The sequence below is a fragment of the Lissotriton vulgaris genome, chromosome 3_1, assembly GCF_964263255.1.
Source record: "Lissotriton vulgaris chromosome 3_1, aLisVul1.2, whole genome shotgun sequence".
In the NCBI taxonomy this organism is placed as follows: domain Eukaryota; kingdom Metazoa; phylum Chordata; class Amphibia; order Caudata; family Salamandridae; genus Lissotriton; species Lissotriton vulgaris.
Window position 1 is genome coordinate 856,155,624 of NC_141689.1, and position 19,782 is coordinate 856,175,405.

The 19,782-nt window shown below is 45.1% G+C and overlaps 1 protein-coding gene across 1 annotated transcript in view; it reads left to right on the top strand.

Annotated features, from left to right (window-relative positions):
- LOC147727123 (protein FAM240B-like) overlaps positions 1 to 18,602 on the top strand; it is a 61,045-nt gene extending 42,443 nt beyond the window's left edge. Inside the window, exons 2-3 of the mRNA XM_086963060.1 lie at positions 13,586 to 13,746; positions 17,936 to 18,602. Of these exons, the coding sequence (XP_086819186.1) occupies positions 13,589 to 13,746; positions 17,936 to 17,999 (222 nt within the window). The 5' untranslated portion in view covers positions 13,586 to 13,588 and the 3' untranslated portion in view covers positions 18,000 to 18,602. The remainder of the gene's footprint in view (positions 1 to 13,585; positions 13,747 to 17,935) is intronic.
- The last annotated feature ends 1,180 nt before the right edge of the window (positions 18,603 to 19,782 follow it).

Consider the following 19,782-nt stretch of genomic DNA (forward strand, 5'->3'; position numbering starts at 1 on the left):
TGCTTACAGATGAGTGCATGATACAATTTCCAGTTCTGCCTCATAAAAGGGGGATATCCTGTTGAGGTTATGAGGGGCAAGATCATTAAAAATATAACATTACACAAGCGAAAACCTTTCACACCATGGATATAATTGCAAATTTCAAAAGGCTCCCTTATCTTTCTTTGCTATTATTGTGCTACCTTAGGATGACATTAATACTTCGCAATTTGTTTGAACGTAAATCCTCTCACCAGTATCCCACAAGCAAATGCTAAGAGACGTAGGACAATCTTTTTTGTGTGTGGGCTCTTTACTCACCAGAATTATGTTAAGTGCAAAACACATATAGTGCAAAATTACAAGAGACCATTGCAAACAAATAAAGATTGTACATTAATAAAAAAGACTTAGAACAACCGAGACCACTGCTAAATCATACATTGACTTGAAGGTATGCTTCAGATTCAAGAGGTTTTCAAATCAACGTTTTTGATTTGGTGTTAGAACTGTAGGAATAGAAGTGGCCGGATTTAGTCCTGGTGTAGCCCTGTGCGACAATGTTGGTGCCCCCTAATGGCTCGCTCTGCCACGGATTCCCTCACTACCACCCGTTAATGGTGCTCCTCAAGTCTCCATAACCACATTCTCGCTCAGATGCATTTATTCTGATTTATAGCACCACTGATATCAGTGTAGGGCAGAGGTCTTCAAACTTTTGGATGCAGAGACCCCCCTGTCAACATTTTCAAGCGTAAGGACCCCCTTCTGACAACAATTTCGAAACCTCTAGGTTATGAGGAAGGTGAGGACCAAATTATGCAACAGGCTTCACTAAATTGTGTGAGTAGAAAATGTAAATAATGTTCTGTGATGCTGCGAATTTTAGGGTAGCATTGCTTTATTAGTTAGAATTTTTTAAAACACAGTAATACTGAGGAAAGATTTCACCCCATCACTACCAGTTTATAACCAAAATACAGCAATTAACATCAGAAAGATGTCTAGTCAACCTCTGTGAAGGGCCTCCCAATCCGCAGGAATACGCGCTGCCACATTAAAAGCTCACCTGTCCATGGCCGGGAGCAGCAAGGGTGCATTCAAACCGTGGTGGTCTTGTGCAGAGTTAAGCAGTTTACCCATGCCCCTTTCCTCTCACCCCCTTCCTTCCATCCCTCTCTTCTCTCCTCTCCCAACCCGGGATCCCTCTCTCACATTGCAGGCAAATGGTTATTAGCCCCAGGACACCTTTTGGTAACAGTAGCACACTACAAATGTAAATAATAGGCAGAAGCAGGGGGTCCACTAGACCCGAACTTCGGGGGTGGGGAGTTAACACTCCCAGCCAGGGCTTGTCCAAGCACTGGTCGCACACGGTGCAACAGTCTTTCCACCTTCTCCATGTATTCCCTCACTACCACTCACCAACAATACACCTCATCTCTCTATAGCACCTGTCTGACAAACATTTAATTTTTTTATAGCGCTACTCATAGTTTACTCACACTCAGTTCTGTGATGTGCATGGTACATCTTCTTTGTACCCGGCACTTTAACCTTCTGCACTGTGTGGGTGACAAGAGTGCCCATGTGACTGCACGGTGAGCAATGCAACAGTGTGAGAGAAAGGGTAAAAGGAGTGACTGCAGGGTGAGTGAGATGACCATATGAATTTGGGTTCGGCTGTAAGTGCAGAGTGGGACGAATTAGTGCATGGTTAGTGATGGCCTTGTTTGAGTGAGCTACAGATTGAGCAGTAAGGGGGGGACAGGTGAGTGGAGTGTCACATGAGTGCAGGGTGAGAAGTGTGCTCGTGTGACTGCAGGGTGAAGTACAGAGTGAACAATGCAAGCAAATTTTTAGTGCAGAGTGATCACTGTGAGGGCAGGGTGAGCGGGTGAATGTTGTGAGTGCATGGTGATCAGTGTGAGTGCATGGTGATCGCTATGAGTGCATGATGATCAGTGTGAGTGCATGGTGATCAGTGTGAGTGCATGGTGATCAGTGTGAGTGCAGGGTGAGCTGGTGAATAGTGTGAGTGCATGGTGATCAGTGTGAGTGCATTGTGATCGCTGGGAGTGCAGGGTGAACGTGAAAGTGAAGGCGAGAATGAGAAGTGAGTAGTTTGAAAGCAGGGTGCATTCCCAGAAACTTGAAGCATAGAGTTTCAGATATAAGTTAAACTATTGCTATAATAGCATTAATCAGGGTTTGAGGGTGGAGAAAATAAATAATGTGCTGATCCTGCAACAAACTTCCAGTCTAATGATTAGGGTTACCAGCTCATATTGTGATGGCCCAGAAATAAGCAGTCACCTACAGCTGTATTTTTTGCACTTATCTGTGAATACTTAGAACAGCAAATATAAATAGAAAGCACTTTTAATTGTGTTCTAGGGATGCCTCAATGATCCATGACTAATAATTAAAGAAAATAAAGACAGAAAAGTCACATCACTAATTAATACATACTTTTTTATTTATAACTCCATTTAGTGTTAAGAGCAGGTCTCTGCAGGATCTTTAAACAACACATAGCAGGCATGTTTCTTTTAGCAACCCAACTTTATATTTCTTTTCATTAAATGCATTCTCACACTACAGCTGTACTTGTAAAAATACAAATGTAAGGAATAGGCAGAGTGGGGGCCCAGGGGGTACTGGAACCATAAAAAACTAAGCTTTGGTAATCAGTTAACAAGGCATGTAAATATGCTAATGGTCTTTAAAGACCTGTGAAAAACTCAAGCAGGAGATAAGACTCCAGACACTTCCCAGCCAAGGCCCCAGGAGCGTGAGCTGCACTGCAGCAGCCCGGGCTGAGACACAGGATGGGGGAGGAGGGGGGCTGAAGCCCTGGAGGCCAGGGCAGAAGTGACACTGTGATGGCGCGACCCCCTTTGCATCGCTCCACAGCCCCCCTGGGGGTCGCACCCCACAGTTTGAAGACCCCTGGTGTAGGGTGTCAGAGAACTTTATATCACACATTACACAGAGACAATCAATCGTACGTGTGTAAATCACAATAGGCAATGTTATATAAGGCAAAGGACTAGGAGTCACATGACAATCATACTAGTAGACAGTATAGTTTAATTGTGATTGATCTGAAGAAACACAAACTCTGAATTTAGAACATAATACCATGTTTGGGGGTTTTCTTTAACCCCTTCACTGCGGCGTCTATTCCGCCGCAGTGCTAAGGGGGCGGGGTAGAAATGCGGCGGGCGCATGCTGGTGACGGAACCGCTCCGTCACCAGCGTCGGTTGCTCTGTGCTTATGACGGAGCGGTTCCGTCATGGCCCCGCCCACTCAATAGAACGCTCAGCGCAGGCGCAGAATTCCCGCCGCGCAGGAGCGTCGGGCGGGCTATGACGGAACCCGCCTGCTCAATAGAACGCTCAGCGCAGGCGCAGAATTGCGCCGCGCAGGAGCGTCGGGCGGGCCATGACGGAACAGCTCCGTCATCAGCACAGCGCCACCGCAGCTGATGACGGAGCGGTTCCGTCATCAGCAGGGGAGGGGTTAATAACCATAATTGTTTTATGTCCAAATGAACCCTTTTTTCAACATTAGGTTAATCAAAGACTGGGGAAAAACCATAATGCTGTAATTTAAACCTTAGAGTTTGCATGCAGCTCTTAGATGGCAGTTAATAGCTCATTGTTCTATTTTAGGATTTTGACTCATAAACTGCAAGTAACAATAAGATCTCTCTGACAAAAGCAGTAACCCACTGGCCTATTTACATTATGTGGACTTAGTGATCTACATTGTACATGTTCTTTGCAGTAGGTACATTAACCCTCTGCGCTACCTTTCCACAAGTCAAAATTTCCACTTGACAAAACTCCATCTCTTTCTAGGAAGAACATTAATCACCGGAGTTATCATTACATTTTCATTGTTGCCGAAAATTGCTGGAGGCCAGGAAGAAGGCAGCAAGTGCTTTTAGAAACATAATATATTCGCAAACGTGATGCCCCCACCCGAAGTCAGCGCTCAGTGCAATCTCATCGGTCGCACCGCCCTATAGCCTCCCTGCTCAAGGGTCCTGTGACCTCAATGACAGAGTCACTGTTGCTCTAGGGTGTGCTGCTTCATAGACCTGTCCAAAAGACTCGAGGTGAACTTCAATAGGGGTTGTAGTGGACAGGCCTTCCAGGATAGTTCACACTTGTCACCGCTATGGTCCATCTGCTGGTGCTCAGACACCATTCTTCTAATGTCTTTCAGGCATTCTAAGGTCTAGCATGGAAATGTGCTCTCTCATGAGAGTGGTCTGGTGGACTGGTCATGAAGGCTGAACCTGGTTCCCCCGTTCCAAATTCGGCAGCTCTGACCATAGTGCCACATCCTCCCCCCCACTGAACACCGTACTGCCCCACTGAGAAAAACTCGCACTGCCGTCAACTACAACCCAATTGCGCCCGCTATAAACACCTGGAGGTGACTCAATTCAAATTACGCACTAGACAAGCTAGCTATAAAAAAAAGTGACAACATCCTGGAAAAAGCAAACACACATAAGGAATGTAAGATTAAGTAAAGCATGTGAAATGTGAGCAGGAACAACATGGTTACCTTAACTCTTTTGCACTTATTAATCAGAAATCAATGAGTGCTTTTGCATGAAAAGTTAAGGCCATGACTACAGGGCTGGAAGAGATCAGTTTCAATGTGCATTGCTTATATCCTTACAAAACGTAAGCAATATCATTTAAAAAGACCACATTCGTGAATACAGAGCCGTGGTATGCATTTTGTTTTCCAATCCACCCATCAAGCAAGTATTGCAGTACATCCAGGAAAACACCTGCGGAAAACAATGCTGTTCAGAGGAAGACAAGAAAACAAAAGTAGCGCTTCACTGGCAAACTCTGTAAATTGGCAGTAATGTGTTTTGGGTGTGAATAAAATCAATCTGGCCCCTTTTCGACCCACTCTGTCTTGCTTTAGTTATTTTTGACATTTTGAACCTTTTATTTCTCTCTATCCCAAGGCTGCACTCGGAAGTGAAAAATGTCAGGAAAAAGACGACATTTCCAGCAAAAGTGTTTATCTTTTTTGGATTCATTTCACAGAGGAACAAGTTAAGGAAAGGAAAGAGGGAGTATTGGCTACAAGGCCCAGGGAAAGGGGCCCCCACACCTGGACCTTGCAGATTGCTCTTGTGCTTAGAGGCCCAGGGAAAGGGGGCCCTCTCCCCTGGGCCTCCCAAGCAGTAATGAGGCATTTTGTATAACACTGCCCTAGCACCAGCAGTTCTGCATCCTTTTAAAATACACATTCCCATTAAAAATGGGTGATGCAAAGTTAACAGTTGATCTAGCTGCTCCCTCCTCCCCTCACCCACCTCTCCTTACCTGTGTTTGGTCCTGGAAACAAAGGGGCCTTCTGTCACCTAGCAACAAAATGCAGAAAGGGAATGGCCGGTCCCTGACACCGTGAGACATAATTGCTGGCCTGGCCACTGCACCTTCCCCACTCTGTTTGTCCCTTCCCCCCACCCCTAGGAATACCACCACACCCTGACCATCAAGGTCGACTCGAGACATCGACCATGTGTATTGTGATTGTGTGGGGAGGGGGAGGGGGCCCTGGAAGATCAAGTGGGCAATCTGTGAAAGTGTGGCCTTTCACTGTGAAGAGGGGCCCCCTGTCTTTCAGCTGAGCGCGAGGCCCTGGGCAGCTGCCCACACTTACCATGCCTAGCGCTGGCCCTGACCACGCAGTAGTAGAGGAGGTGGCTTCAACGTGTGATGACTATCTTTTCTTACATTAGGCCCTGTATGTAGAAAATTGAGCAGGCTATACGAGACAGTTCAAACGCACACAATAACGCATCTGAATGGATGTCTAAATCTGGGCAGGGTCTTACCATGCAGCACATTTGCTTTGTTACCATGAAATACCGTAACTTTGCTGCATCTTTACCCTGTACAGGCGTATCAGCTTATTTGGGACTTTCAGGTCACCTTGTTAAACCAGGGACGTTTGCATACTGTCTTCGGCATGCCCATATACACAGCATGTGTGCCACTGTTCCTGGGCAATGCAATCCTAACTTAAATAGCCTCTTCCAAAACCCTACCCATATGGTGTGCCCAAAATGCCTCCCACATCTCCTCGATGTACGTTCACAGTTGAATAAGTGGGCCTCTACACCCTTATCCATAATACTAAACAAAGGTCATACACAGTACCACTGGAATTCTGCAATTGTGCAGTTTCAGCTTTTTGTTTTGCATAGTTATGGATTTGCCGCTTTTGCCACATAGTCCACCCTCTGCAGCATATTCTGCATATATTAACAAACAAATTGGTTCTAGCTTAAATGGATCACATGCGCATAAATTACAAACGAATTAGGTAATACTAACAAAAAATGTGTCATTTTATGCCGCACAATTTGTCTTTTCTTTAATTAGTATTAATTTAGTCAACGCTGCTACATGAATTGGTGCTCCCCTTCCACATAATTTCATGGGTCCTGGTGATACATCTCTCTTTCAGCATGAAAAAAAAATCGTCTCTTTTCACCACAGCTTGACCAAACATTATCAGCATGAATTAAACCTGCCTTTAAATAAGCTTGTGGCCATTACGTACTACTATCTATCTTTGTACTGCGTATAGCCTGTAGATATGCATATTTTTCATTCTAAGTCAAATTTAGTCTTAAATGCTTCTGTTTTACAGATTGTTAGTGGCATTGATTACTTTGATTGTACGGTGTTCATGTGCCATTGTTTGAACTCTGACAAAGAATTTCCCAAAATTAAACATTTTAAAAAAAAAGTTAAACAAAATATTGTAGTGACAGGGTTCAAGTGTCCAGATTTGTCTGATAAACACAGTTGTGTTAATTTTGAAACTATTTACATCGTCCAATGGTGTCTTCTAAGTTTTGGATCTGTTTGAGGGGGGGACCCATCCATTACTCCACCTTCCTCTCTCACATCCTTCCCTGTTGTCGATCCCCCTTTCCTGCCACCATTTTCTGTCCTTCTTTAAACCTGAGTTTGAGGTATGAAGACTTGTCTGGGTATGACGAGGGGATGGAGGTAGGGGCAGTTAGTTTTCGAGAATTGTGAGGGAGATTCTTCAGAGTGTGTTTGAACCGTGAAAAACATAACACTGTAGATGGAGATTTAAATCATGGAGTACTTTTAGTCTTTTTTCTTATTAACAAACACTCTCAGTAGAGCACCCGGGACATCTGGAAAGCCACAACAGGCACAGTTTTGTGGCTTCCAAAAGCAAATGTCATGCCATGAGACAATTCCGTATGGGCTCCTATTATGGGCTAAGTAGATTTCTGCACAGAGAGAATGAAAACCGCCAGTGAAAATGCACATTCGTTTCCACTAGGGAGACACTGTTTCCCATGAAGAATACTCTTCCTCTACAATCCCTACAAATCTGGGCGTGATCAGTCGCCTTCACATCCTAATTGGCTCGAATACATATCTGACCACAAAAGAAGCGGTAACTGTTAAGATTAGAGCGCACAGCAGGTAAAGGGGTATCACAAATGAATATCTGAAATGGTGCTCAAAATGAATGCAAGTCGGTTACCACGACTAGAGATATGCTATGAATAGCTCAGACAAATTATATTATTTCATTGAGCACTCAAAAAGTCCAATAGAAATCTTTTTCAAGTTATGCAGTAGTTATTTAATCTTGGAAGTTTTCAATTCTTTTCTTCATTGAAAAACACTCTTCAACATAGTCTCCAAACTTTGCAGCAAAGGTCAGATAATTTACATATCTGACCAATTGCAGTAATTGCATTGGAAGGGTTCGATGGGCCCTAAAGCAAGCTTGGAAATGGGCCCCTGACCATCTAGTAGGTACTAAAACATCCATAATTGGGGTGTAAAGGGACCCTCACTGTCGGGGGCCGCAATGTCACTGCATTTGCTGCACCACTGGTAGCTGTGTCCCTGTGTTTCCTCATTTAAAAGTAGCAAGGAGTGGTAGCATTTGGCTTTTCCAGGAGTTTCTAAATAGTCATCAGTAAAAGTTGAGGTGAACACCTACACAGCTGCTGTACCTCTGTGGGCATTCCCATAATATGCAAGTCTTTAACTCACTTCTCAGCTTACACATGAATGATATACATGTAAGAACTGCATAAAGGACGTAAATGTCCATGAAATCCCCAAATTTTCTACTGGTGAGTGCAGGAAAAGAAGATATTGCTCTGAAAAATATTTCCATTGGAATTTCAAATAATTGCGTGGGTACCAAAACTCAAAAGGAACTTGCACACATTCATGTGAGTTCTGTGAATCTGAAGATCAGTAACAATTCCCCGCAATGTGTACCTCACACCCCGAGAGAACAGTTGTTTTGGTGCATCAGCCCCAAGTTTTGTTCATAAGGTTTTGCTTACTGTACAACAGTACAGTAGGGCAATTCCTTCATGTATTAGGGCAATGCCATGTAGCTGTAGTGAGCCCACCTCAAATGGAAACACTTCAATGCATTGCTAATACCATTAATGGATGTACTTAACTCAATAAATCGATCAATCAGTAGATTTGTAGAGGGCCTCTTGTCATCCGTGAGTGTACCCAGGCAATGTTAGGGTCCAGTTAATTAGCTGAATAGCCAGGTCTTCAGGGACATTTAGAACTCTGAAAGGGATTGGGAGGTCTGCGGATGCAAGGGTAGCTCATTCCATGTCTTTGCTGCTAGGTATGAGAAGGAGCGACCTCCATATCTGCTACGTCCATTGCCGGCAGAGAGCGGAGGTGACCAGTGGACTGATGGAAGTTCAGGCATTGGTTCAAGTAGGTGGGTAGCAAGTTGTGTAGGGCCTTGCATGCATGGGTCAGAAGCTTAAACTGGCATCTTTTCTATACAGGGAGTCAGTGGAGATCCCTGAGGTAGGGGATGATGTGGGTTCATCGAGGGAAATCTAGGACGAGTCTGGTTGCAGCGTTCTGTATGGTCTGTAGTCGTCAGAGAAGGTGAGCTGCGATTCCTGCATAGAAATGGCTGCTGTAGTCCAGTCGACTGGAGATGGGGAACTGGGTGATGGTGCGTCTTGAGCTTTGAGGTAGCCATTTGAATTTATTATGAAGCATGAGCAGGATGAAGAAGCAGGAGGAGGAGATGGAGTTGACCTGTGTCGGTGTGTCTTGAGCTTTGAGGTAGCCATTGGAATTTATTATGAAGCGTGAGCAGGATGAAGAAGCATGAGGAGGAGATGGAGTTGACCTGTGTCGTGAGGGTTAGATTGCTTTCCAGAATGATGACTATGTTCCTAGCGTGGTCAGTGGGGGTAGGAGTAGGGCCGAGTTCTGAGAGCCACTGGATGCATCCCATGGGAAGCTTTAGTTCTGAAAATCAGTACCTCTTTCTTGTCCAAGTTGAGCTTCAAGCAGTTGTCCTTCATCCAGTTGGCAATGTCTGTCATGCAATTGTGGAAGTTGGTGTTGGTGTTGGTGGTGTCTTTGGTGCGGGGCAGGATGAGTTGTGTGTCATCTGTGTAGGGTATGATGTTGAGTCTGTGGGTTTTGTCGATGCTGCCCAGAGGTGTCATATTAGTGTTGAGGAGGGTGGGGTTGAGCAAGGATTCTTGGGGTACTCCACAGATGATTTCCTTGAGTTAGGCGGTGAAGAGGGAAAGGCAGACTTTTTGCGTTCTCCTGGTGATGAAAGAGGCAATCCATCTGAGCGCAGCTCCTTGGATGCCTATGTTGTGAAGCTTTGTGATGAGTGCATGGTGAGAGACTGTATCAAAGGCTGCTGAGAGGTCTAGGAGGATCAGAGCCGCAGTTTCTCCTCAGTCAAGAAGGTTTTGGATGTCATCTGTAGTCTCAATGAGGGGTGTCTCAGTGCTGCGGTTGCTGCGTAATCCAGATTGGGAGGAATGTTCCAGATGTGAGGAGAGTTGTTGGTTGTTGGCTTTTTCTAATACTTTGGCCGGGATCAGGAGTAGGGAGATCGGTTGCTTGTTGTTGAGTTTGCTGGGTCTGCCAATGGTTTCTTTAGTAGGGCATTGACTTCTGCATGCTTCCAGTCCTCAGGGAAGGTGGCCATGGCAATTGAGGTATAAAAAAGGTGATGAGTATGTGGTTGATTCTGGCTTCGCCTAGGTCGAAGACGTTGTGAGGGCTTGGGTAAGCATGGGCGGAAAATCCGTTCCGCTCGCGGATTTTGCAGATTTTCGGTAAATTCGCAATCCGCGAACTCTCGCGTATTTACCGAAAATCCGCAAATTCGCACGCAGCGGATTTTTTTTCTTGGTGATACAATATTGCGGCGTGCAGCGTTCACTTACCGTCATTCAGAGTTTGCCGAGTTGTTTTTCTCGATATTTTGCGAGTGCTGCGCCATTTTGGATCTTGCTGCGGGATCCTGCGGGAGTTTGGCGACGCATTGCGAGAGTTCGCAATTGCGAACATGTAGGTGCGGCGGGCAGCAACAATCTCGCACTCGCGAAATTACAAAATTTGCAATTCTGCACAAGAAATCCACTAGCAAGCAGCATAGACCTTCTGAAAATTATGATTTTTATCAGAATAACTCCTCAGGTTGACATTTGCCTGCACTTTTTTGGATTTGAGGCCTTTTGACTTTCTTTGGATCACTTTTGGATTAGAAATCAACTTTCACAAGTAAGTTTGTTTGGGGCATTACAGTTGCTGTTCTGCAGAAAAACGAGTTTTGCAAAACTGAAAGCACTCAGCAGGTGCAAAAGTTCACTCATCATTAGTAACCATTCCCTGTAGTACTTCCTGAGGGGCCCCTCCAGAGTTCAGTTGCCTATGTTTGTTTGGGGCATTACAGTTGCTGTTCTGCAGAAAACCGAGTTTTGCAAAACTGAAAGCACTCAGCAGGTGCAAAAGTTCAAACTCATCATTAGTAACCATTCCCTGTAGTGCTTCCTGACTGGGGCCCCTCCAGAGTTCAGTTGCTAGTTGCAACAATTCTATGATCTTGCTCTGACCCTCACAGCAGGCTCATAGAATAGCTACAAGTAGGCCACAAAAGTCCTGGAAAAAAATTGCACTGCAACAGAAAGAAAATTACAGATAAGGAAGCAGGTGCCAGACTGGAATTTTAAAACAGTGACACATTAATAAATCAACCCCAAATTAATTCATGTCAGTTGAAGCAGGGCAGGTGTGCTTGCTTTTCCCCCCATAATCTACAGTGATGAACCAGAGGGTGGCATTGATGTACCAGAGGATGGCATGGGTGAAACAGGGTGGCAGTGGTGAAACAGAGGGTGCTGTGAACCTGTGATGATGAACCAGACGTAGAAACAACATAGTCGCGACCGTTGCGAGCCGACAAGTACGTTCGCAATTGCGAACTGGTACAAAACCCTCGCGAACTGGCAGAAACCCTTGCGAACACAAAAAAAATCTGCAAATTTGCGAGAATTCGCGAATTTTGCGGATTGCGAGTTCGCTAATTTGCGAACGCCAGATTCGCAAAATTCGCCCATGCTTAGGCTTGGGTCGGGTAGGGCTCGTGAGTGGACCGAGTTCAAGATCGAGGTGGTGTTCTATGGGGAGAGCTTGATCATTTCAGTTAGTTGAATGTCTGTGGTGGTAGTGGGGTTGTTGTCTTGCTTGAAGAAGTTGGTGGCCTTGGACTGGGGTTTGAAGTTTCTGTAGATGTTGACGATCTTGTCATGGAAAAGGTTTGCAAGGTTGCTGCAGAGCTACTGTGAGGGGGCAATTTTGTGTGCAGCTGCTGTGGGATTGGAGATTTCTTTGACGATATTGAAGTCTTCTTTGCTGCTATTGAAGCTTGTTTCAATTTGTGAGCTAAGGCATTTTTTCTTCGATTCTCCCAAATGTCGGTGTTAAAGGCTGAGGGCTGTCTTGAAGGAAGTCTTGTCATTTGTGTCCTTGCTGGTACCCTAGCTTTTCAGTTGTTTACAGTGTCTTTTAGCAGTTCTGAGGTCTTCAGTGTACCATCTTGCCTGCTTGACGGACCTTCTGTTGGTGTTGTTGCAGATGAGAGTGATGCTACCTGCACGGTTTGTGATCCAATTGTTGAAGATTTATGTCATTCTGGTCTGAGTTGTTGGAGGAGAATGGGGTTGGTGATGTAGAGGGCGTTGATCTATGTTTCCTTTGAGACTTTGCTCCAGCTGCAGTGGGCGGCTTTGGGCAGAATGGCAGTGGAGGTCCGAGAGCTGGTGGTGTTGAAGTGGACGATGAAGTGGTGAGTTCCTTGGTGTGGCTGTACCTAATGCGGGCACTGGAGGTAAAGATAGGATCTAGTATGAGGACTGCAGTGTGTGTGGGGTTGTAGATGAGTTGGGTGAGTCCCATGTTGTTCATGCTGTCCAGGAGGTTGGTGGTGTTGATGTCATTGTGGTTATAGAATGGAAGTTAAGGTTGTCGAGGAAAATGTAATTGTTGGAGTTTATGATGAGGGGAGCGATGTAGTCGGTGATGAAGTTGCAGCGGGCCGGACATGGTCCTGGAGGTCGTTAGGCAAAATTGCCCCATATGGTGGTTTTGCTGTTTGGAGTCGGAAGATGAAGTGTTCCACGGCTGGGGTGATGTGGTCATTTGTGGTGGTGCATTGGATGGATGAATGACTAAATGAATGAATGAGAAGGAATTTATTGAACACATGCCTACTCAAAAGAGGATTCTTTGTGTATATTGGCGATCCCTCCGCCAGGCTTGTTGATGCAGTTGCGGTGGATGATCTTGTATCCTTTGGGTGCTGCGGGTGGAATGTCGGACGTGGAAGTGGGGTTGAGCCACATCTCAATGAGGGTGTAGATGAGGTCCCAAATCTTGGTGGTGTGTTTGCATAATGAATGTGTGTTGCGAGTTGGTGACTTTGTTCAGGTGGGGTCTGTGGTGTGTTCAGAGTGGGGCTGGTCGGTGGGCTGGTGTGTGTGCTGTGGCAGGTGAAGTGTAAGTGGGTGCAGGTGAAAGCTCCTACTGTGAAGTGTGGGCCGGTGCAGTGTCAGTGTTTGTTGCAGTGTCCAGGGTCAAAGTGTGTAGAGCTTGGTGACGGTGTATCTGCAGGGGTGGTAGGGACAGGGGCCCCGGCGCTAGGCACAATCTGCTTAGCTGACCCAAAGAGTACTACGAAATTGTGTGGGTTTAGAAGATTTATCTAATTCAAATTTGGATGGGTAGAGAGGTGATGCAGGTTAGTAATTTATGCATACATTGGCCATATATCACTTTTCTTACAAGATTTCACATTTAGAGCATTTGATGAGGAAAACATTAGTGTTGGCAGGGTGTGTCAGTGAACATGGTGAGATAAGACATGGCTCACTCACCAAAAATTACATAGATCCTTTCAGAAACAGCAGTTCTGGTGCCCAGGCATGAAGCAACTTGCCTGACAACAATTATGTGAAGCGCAGTTCAAATCAACTGACATCCCTCATTTCATAATTTAAAATTTTCAGTGTGATGTACAGTATTCTATGTGGTATGAATTGCCTTCAAGATTGTGTTTTTAAAGTTTTAGAGCACTTACCCCACCGAGTTGGTCAAATGCTTCATTTTAAACCGCTCCAAGTAATACAATTATTTTTAAACACAACACAATCAGCATATTACATAAACACTGCTTTTATATTCCTTTTAGAAAATGAGTAAAAACAACGGAAAAAACAATGGGTGCTCACGCCGAGACGCCATGTTTCATGACTCGCCTGGCCTGAAAACCTTTTGGGAGAAAAGGATTGAAAAGCATACAGTGGTACTCAAAGGAGAAGATTCCAGGAAAAACAAAAGTGCCCTTAACAAGTGAGTTCTTCTACGTGCTTTTTATTGACATAATCAATTTTTGACGGTCTGGGGAAAGCCAAGCCCTTTTGATTTTCTAATATTATGTGTGATAAACTTACCAAATAGGTCTTTCAGACAATCATCTTCATCCTTTGGTCTGCTGTTGTGTCATTCACATTTGTGTCCTGCCCCATGCAGCATACAGCATTTAGCATGCAGCATACAGCATACAGCATACAGCATATAGCATGGGCTATGGTCAGCCCACTTCATCCACTGGCTACCTCCACAGTGATAATAAATGGCCCCTGCTCTCAACCCCTACGTATATTGCAAGCACCCTCTCCTGCTTCCTAGGTTATCCATAGTACTAACGTATTAAACGTAGTGTAAGTAATGTAATTTCCCACTTTTTTTATATTTAGCACTGCGCCCTTTACTTAGGCTTTGGGGAGGGCGGCAGTAACATCTCTCTGCTGAGGTCTCACATTCCATCTGCCAGTTATAAGGTGAGGAGCATAGCTGTGGATTATGGATATAAGATAACCCCCTTTAACCCTACTCACGTTCCAGCAAGCACCCGCCAAGTCAGATTTGAACGGTGGTACTCAACGCCTGCCTGATTCGGAGTTATCTAAGCCACGAGAAAGGATGATAGCGAAGAAGCGGACCTGACCTGCATACAACAGGCAGCCTCAAGAATTAGCCTTCGGGTCCAAATGAATAAGGACCTGTGTCATTAATGCCCTTGTACAGACTCACCCAACAGTGGGTACCTTATGTCTACTCTCTACCCAGCAATAACAAATGCATAACAATAATGAAATACAAATACATAATAAACATTAGCACCTACTATACACGCCCCTCGCTTTTAGTGGCCTGCAGAGACGGTTTAAGGCACCGGCAAAGTGGGCAATGGCCCAGGGCCCCCACCTTCCGAAGGGCCCCTGAAAGAGTGAACATTCTTTCGAGTATTTCTGGACCTCAACCCTTCATGTAATAATCCATGTTTTTTGGCATCACAGGACTTGAATTAGCAAAATAACGGATAATAATATTCAAAGATGTCCCTAGCAGGGGCCCTTGAATATTACTTGCCTGAGGCCCCCCAAAATCCTTAGGGTGACACTGTTGACATGTAGAATATTTGCATCTTTGTATGCGTTAACATAATTTAATGCCCCTCCAACAACTTTATTCAGCACCCTTCAGTGTCTGTATCCCACTCGCAGCTTTCGGGTCGGTCCCCGATTGCTCTTTAGCCTGGGATTAAAAATAACTCAGTTAAATATTGGGGAAAAAGGTGATAGGGAAATATCGTCGCCACTCTGTATCATGTGAATTTTTGTGCCCAAGTTCCGAGATTTCCACTATTCAATTGGAAATAAGATGCAGTGACGTTGTTTGTGGCGCGTGTTAAGGCATAGTATTCCTATTTGCATGATGTTTTGACCCCATTGTTAATAATCATTTGCAAACACTGTTTGCATTCCATTTTAGCTAAAGTTACAGCAGCTGGCAGAAAAAGGCTATCAGTGTCTGCAAAAAAATCACTTAGTATTGGTCTGAGAGTCTCTCAATCTTCTACAAGCCAAGCTGAGACTCTCCACTTGCTCTTTGGATAGACTTCTCCAGTGGGCCACGCCTACTTGCGCTAACTATTTGCTAACGATACTCTTTTGACTACATTCCCGATGTTGTCAAAGGGAAATGGAAACTTAGGACCTCATTTAGAAAAAAATTATGCAGCGTGGCGCCGCACGCAATTTTGATGTGCCGAGATGAATCATTTTAAAAGCACAGGGATGCGTCATATTAACAACATGGCGCATCCGTGTGCATTCCCCTGCACTGGCGCACAACTGGCTGCCATGCGCCAGCGCAGGCACCCTTGCGGCATGTTGCAAGGGGGTCTCCGTTGCAGGGTCGAATGTTTTTGTGGAGTAAAGTGTACCTACTTGTGCAAAAACTATAATTGATGGCATTTTCATCCTTCAAAGCATGCTACAGAACAAAGCACGCATTGAATAAGGAAAAAATTAGGAGATATAAAATGCTTTCTTCTCGTTGCGTCACTCCTACCCCTCCCCTGGGGAGGCGTAGAATCCCAGCTTTACAAAACTTTAGAAATCTGGGAATGTGTCTGGTTCCATGGATGTTGCCTAGGAACATCCAAAGCAACACCCATGAAACACCCCTTTCAGTCAGAGTAATGCTTGAAAGGGGTACATATTTACAAGGCTGTGAAAAGTCATGCAGGGTGATTTTACGTGATCTTGTAAACAGTCGCTGCTCGCATGACTCGCGGGTCGGGGGCAGGTGGCAGGGGCGCACGGGTGTTCACGCGGAAGGGAGGAGGACCAAATTTAAATTTTAAAAAAATTACCTTTCCGGGTCCCGCCCCGCCTCCGCTCCTTGCCAGGTCCCGCTGCTGGAACACAAACAAGCCAAGGCAACCTGCCTCCTCTCCCCTAATCCAATCACAGTGCTGCAATGGCAGTGTTGTGATTGGTGCAGACAACACCCAGCCGTGCACCTGTAGGGAGGCCATTTTATCTATGTAGGCTGCACACAGCCTACTTAGAGAAAATGGAGAGTGTGCATGACTGGTTTGGTTGGCCCCAGAGGGCCGAGTAAACAGTCAAGGACCAAAACAGTGGGCAACCTACTCCTCTCTGAGACAACCACCTCCAACCAGGCATACCCTCCCGCCCGCCCCCAACCAGGCAAACCCTCCTGCCCGCCCCCAACTAGGCATAGGTTCTGCTTTCTCGCACTGCGAGAAGCAGAAACATAAAATGGTATTTAGAATAGCATTCTATGTTTCTGCTTCTCACACTGCGAGAAAGCAGCGGGGAGACGCTCCTCCGCCCTAATGGAGGAGCTTCCGTGCTTGAAAATATGCACAGGCACACTGCGCCGCCGGTGCCTCAAAAAAAGTAACGCATGAACGGCGCAATGGCCTCCTAAATGAGCCTCTTAGACTACAAGACTATGAGCCTGATTTAGAGTTCGGTAGGCGGGTTACTCCGTGATAAACATGAAGGATATCCTGTCCACCCTATTACAAGTGCATTGTCTCTAATAGCACTTGTAATACGGGGGAGAATGTATCCGTCATGTTTGTGTTGCAGTAACCTGTCTGCCGAACTCTAAATCAGGATTTGAGTCTATATGGGGCTCACTCCCACTGTATTGCTGGACTACACCTATCTGTTGTCTTCATCAGCAGGGATAAGGTAGAGCTGATCAGCTTGACTGCAGTTTAGCCTGTCCCTTTGCAATTCCTCATTGGTAAGGTGAGCAGCTTTCTTGCTGGGGTGGGATGAAAATTGCATGGAGTGTGAAAAGGACTCAGCAGCTCCTTCATTATCCCTCCCACCACTCTTTGCATCACAGCCAGAAGCATGAGATGAGGTAGGTGGGTCAGTTATTGAAATGACTTGGATCATCCTGGGTACCATCCAACTCTTGAGGTTGGGGCAGAGCCAGGGCCGGACTGGGAACCAAAACTGGCCCTGGCAAAGAGCTCTGCCAGCCCCCCTGGGAGCGGCCGAGCTGTTTGCCAGGGCTGGTTTCGGACGATTTTGTTACAGGGCCAATTTTGCAGCTATGCTGCAAAAATGGCCCTGTAACAAAAACGGCCCCCAGGGGCCCAAAATCGGCCCCAAACCTAGCGGCCCACCGGGGAAACACCCGGTGCCCGCTACAGCCAGTCCGGCCCTCAGCAGAGCACCTTCTTTCCTCCCTTCTACGTCCCGCACCTCAACCACACACCTGTGCATCAGCAGGCAGGTATGGCAAGAGAAGCACTAGGAATGAGGGTCACTACTCTCAATCACATTACTATCCATCATATACACCCCTCCTATTTCTTGTGATGTGTGTTCCAGACCTTTAATCTGGCCATGCCCTCCTTTGGTCCTCAAAATCTGGGATTTGAACAGTTACCACCTGATGTATCTAGCTAATAAACCAAGACATATATCTTATTTGTATTCCATTTCCTATTTTGTGGGCCATATAAGAGCATATAACTTTGTGTTTGTATCCTAGGCACTAGTAGAACGTCCTGGCACCTCATCAGGGCAATGACAGTAAATAAAAACAACCTACATTGCTTGAAAGGTTGCGGCTGGTGGTTACTAGGATTGTTGAGTTTGCATTGTGATTGCTCATAGCATTGTTTACCCTTTACTTGCAGGCTAAGGGAGGAATGGAGTCAGAGATTGGAGACCAGGATCCGCATGCTCGAAAGCCTCCATTGAGAGAAGACAAAGCCAGTTTATTCTGTGCCAAATGCAACTTTCCGTCAAAGGCCTACACCGAAACCTTGATTTCCAGGAGTAATGCACCTTCTATGCAATGCAGTGATCACTTCTGTATGCCATATTCAAGATTGTAACTGAAATACAACTTGGCAACGTGAGATTTGTTGTAGTAAGATTGTTGTAATAATAATAATAATAGTTATAATAATGCAAAGTGTAGTACATGGTGAACACCAGTAAAAAGAAGCATACAAATCTGCAACCTGAAAATGAGCCTATGATTGTCCCAGTCAAGTTATGTCCCAGTTTACCCATGGACTTACCCCTGGACTCTGAGAATAAAGACGGGGTGCTCTTTTGTGGACGGCGGGCAAGTTACGGGTCCTGACGTTTATCTGAGTGACTGTAATATGTGATTTAATAATGGGAATAGGATCTGTGTCTGCATTTGGGAAGTCAGAATCCTGACTTCAGGCTGAAAGGCAAATTTCAAAGTCTATGCTGAAGCAAGAGGAATCCACCACAAAGCGCCTTGATAATGCAAAAGAAGAAGTAAGAATGTTTGAATTGTTGTCAGTGCAATAAAATGTGTTCAATGAATGCGTGTACTCAATCATTTATGATATCCTTCCCAGAAATCTTCAATGTTTATTCATCATAAAATTTACTTTGAATATTATCTGTATGATGAAAACTAAGTGTTCAGCAGTGAATTCCTGTATGTACACCTCTTATTTAAGTATTCTTACGTTGTAAAATCAGGATTACAAAAAAAGCTGTTTTGCAGGGGGGAAGCCCTTGGAAAGGTCACGGTTGTGGTGATGGGCCGGCAAGCAGTCCTAGAACTTGTGAGTCTATGTACTTCCACAGATAAAAAACATGAAAAGAGAAAGCGAGCTTCACACATCAAAACTGAAAGGTTCTGGGATTTCTGGTCAGTCCCATACACTTACCTAGAAGTCTAAGCCCCATCCATGGCTAAGCATCTTAAGAGCAGACCTCCAACCCGCTGCGCTCCCTAAAATTAGGCCCACTCATGACGGCAGCCCTCCTAAACTAAGACAACTCCCAACAACAGTGTTTTTGATCAGCCAATCCCAAGTGTGCCATTTTTGGAACGTCAAACCAAACTTCTGGACCTTACTAGATGGAGTCCATGCCAGTGGCCATTCTTAAACTCTCCGAGGAGATTGTGTAGTGAACAGCATTGTAGCTAAAGACTTCAGACAATGACCCATATATTCTCAGGGTGTTCAGTCATGTAGACTTGCACCATCAAGGTTACCCTGATCTGATGGAGTGGGTACAAGAACTCAAAATGCCCTAAGCCTCTTTTCAAAGTACTTTAGCTTCTGGGAGAAAATGTTTGATGCCCTGTTCTCACTGTAAGAATAGCTGATTGAAAGGAGAAAGTTTCCAACCCTTTGATTTCAGATTGATACATATTTCAGAAGATTCTTTTCCTTATGATTATCAATTCAAGCACCGGACTGGTCAAGAAACACATCCCCAGCAAAAGCTCTATGACATCACCATGTGGTGACAACATTCATGGTTATTCGGTGTCAGAAAGTGAGCAGGTATTAGTTCTGGAGGTATTTCAATGCTTCACGCATGAAATTGTACAACATTTTGACAATGAATAGGTCAAATGTTTCCATCAAAAATTTCAGAGCTTTCACCCTGTCGCAGATGTCACAAGAAAATATTCTTGTTGGATCATCATGACATCTGTTTGTCGTGTCTGGGCTTGGAACATGAAGCTGCAGCCTGCAACTGC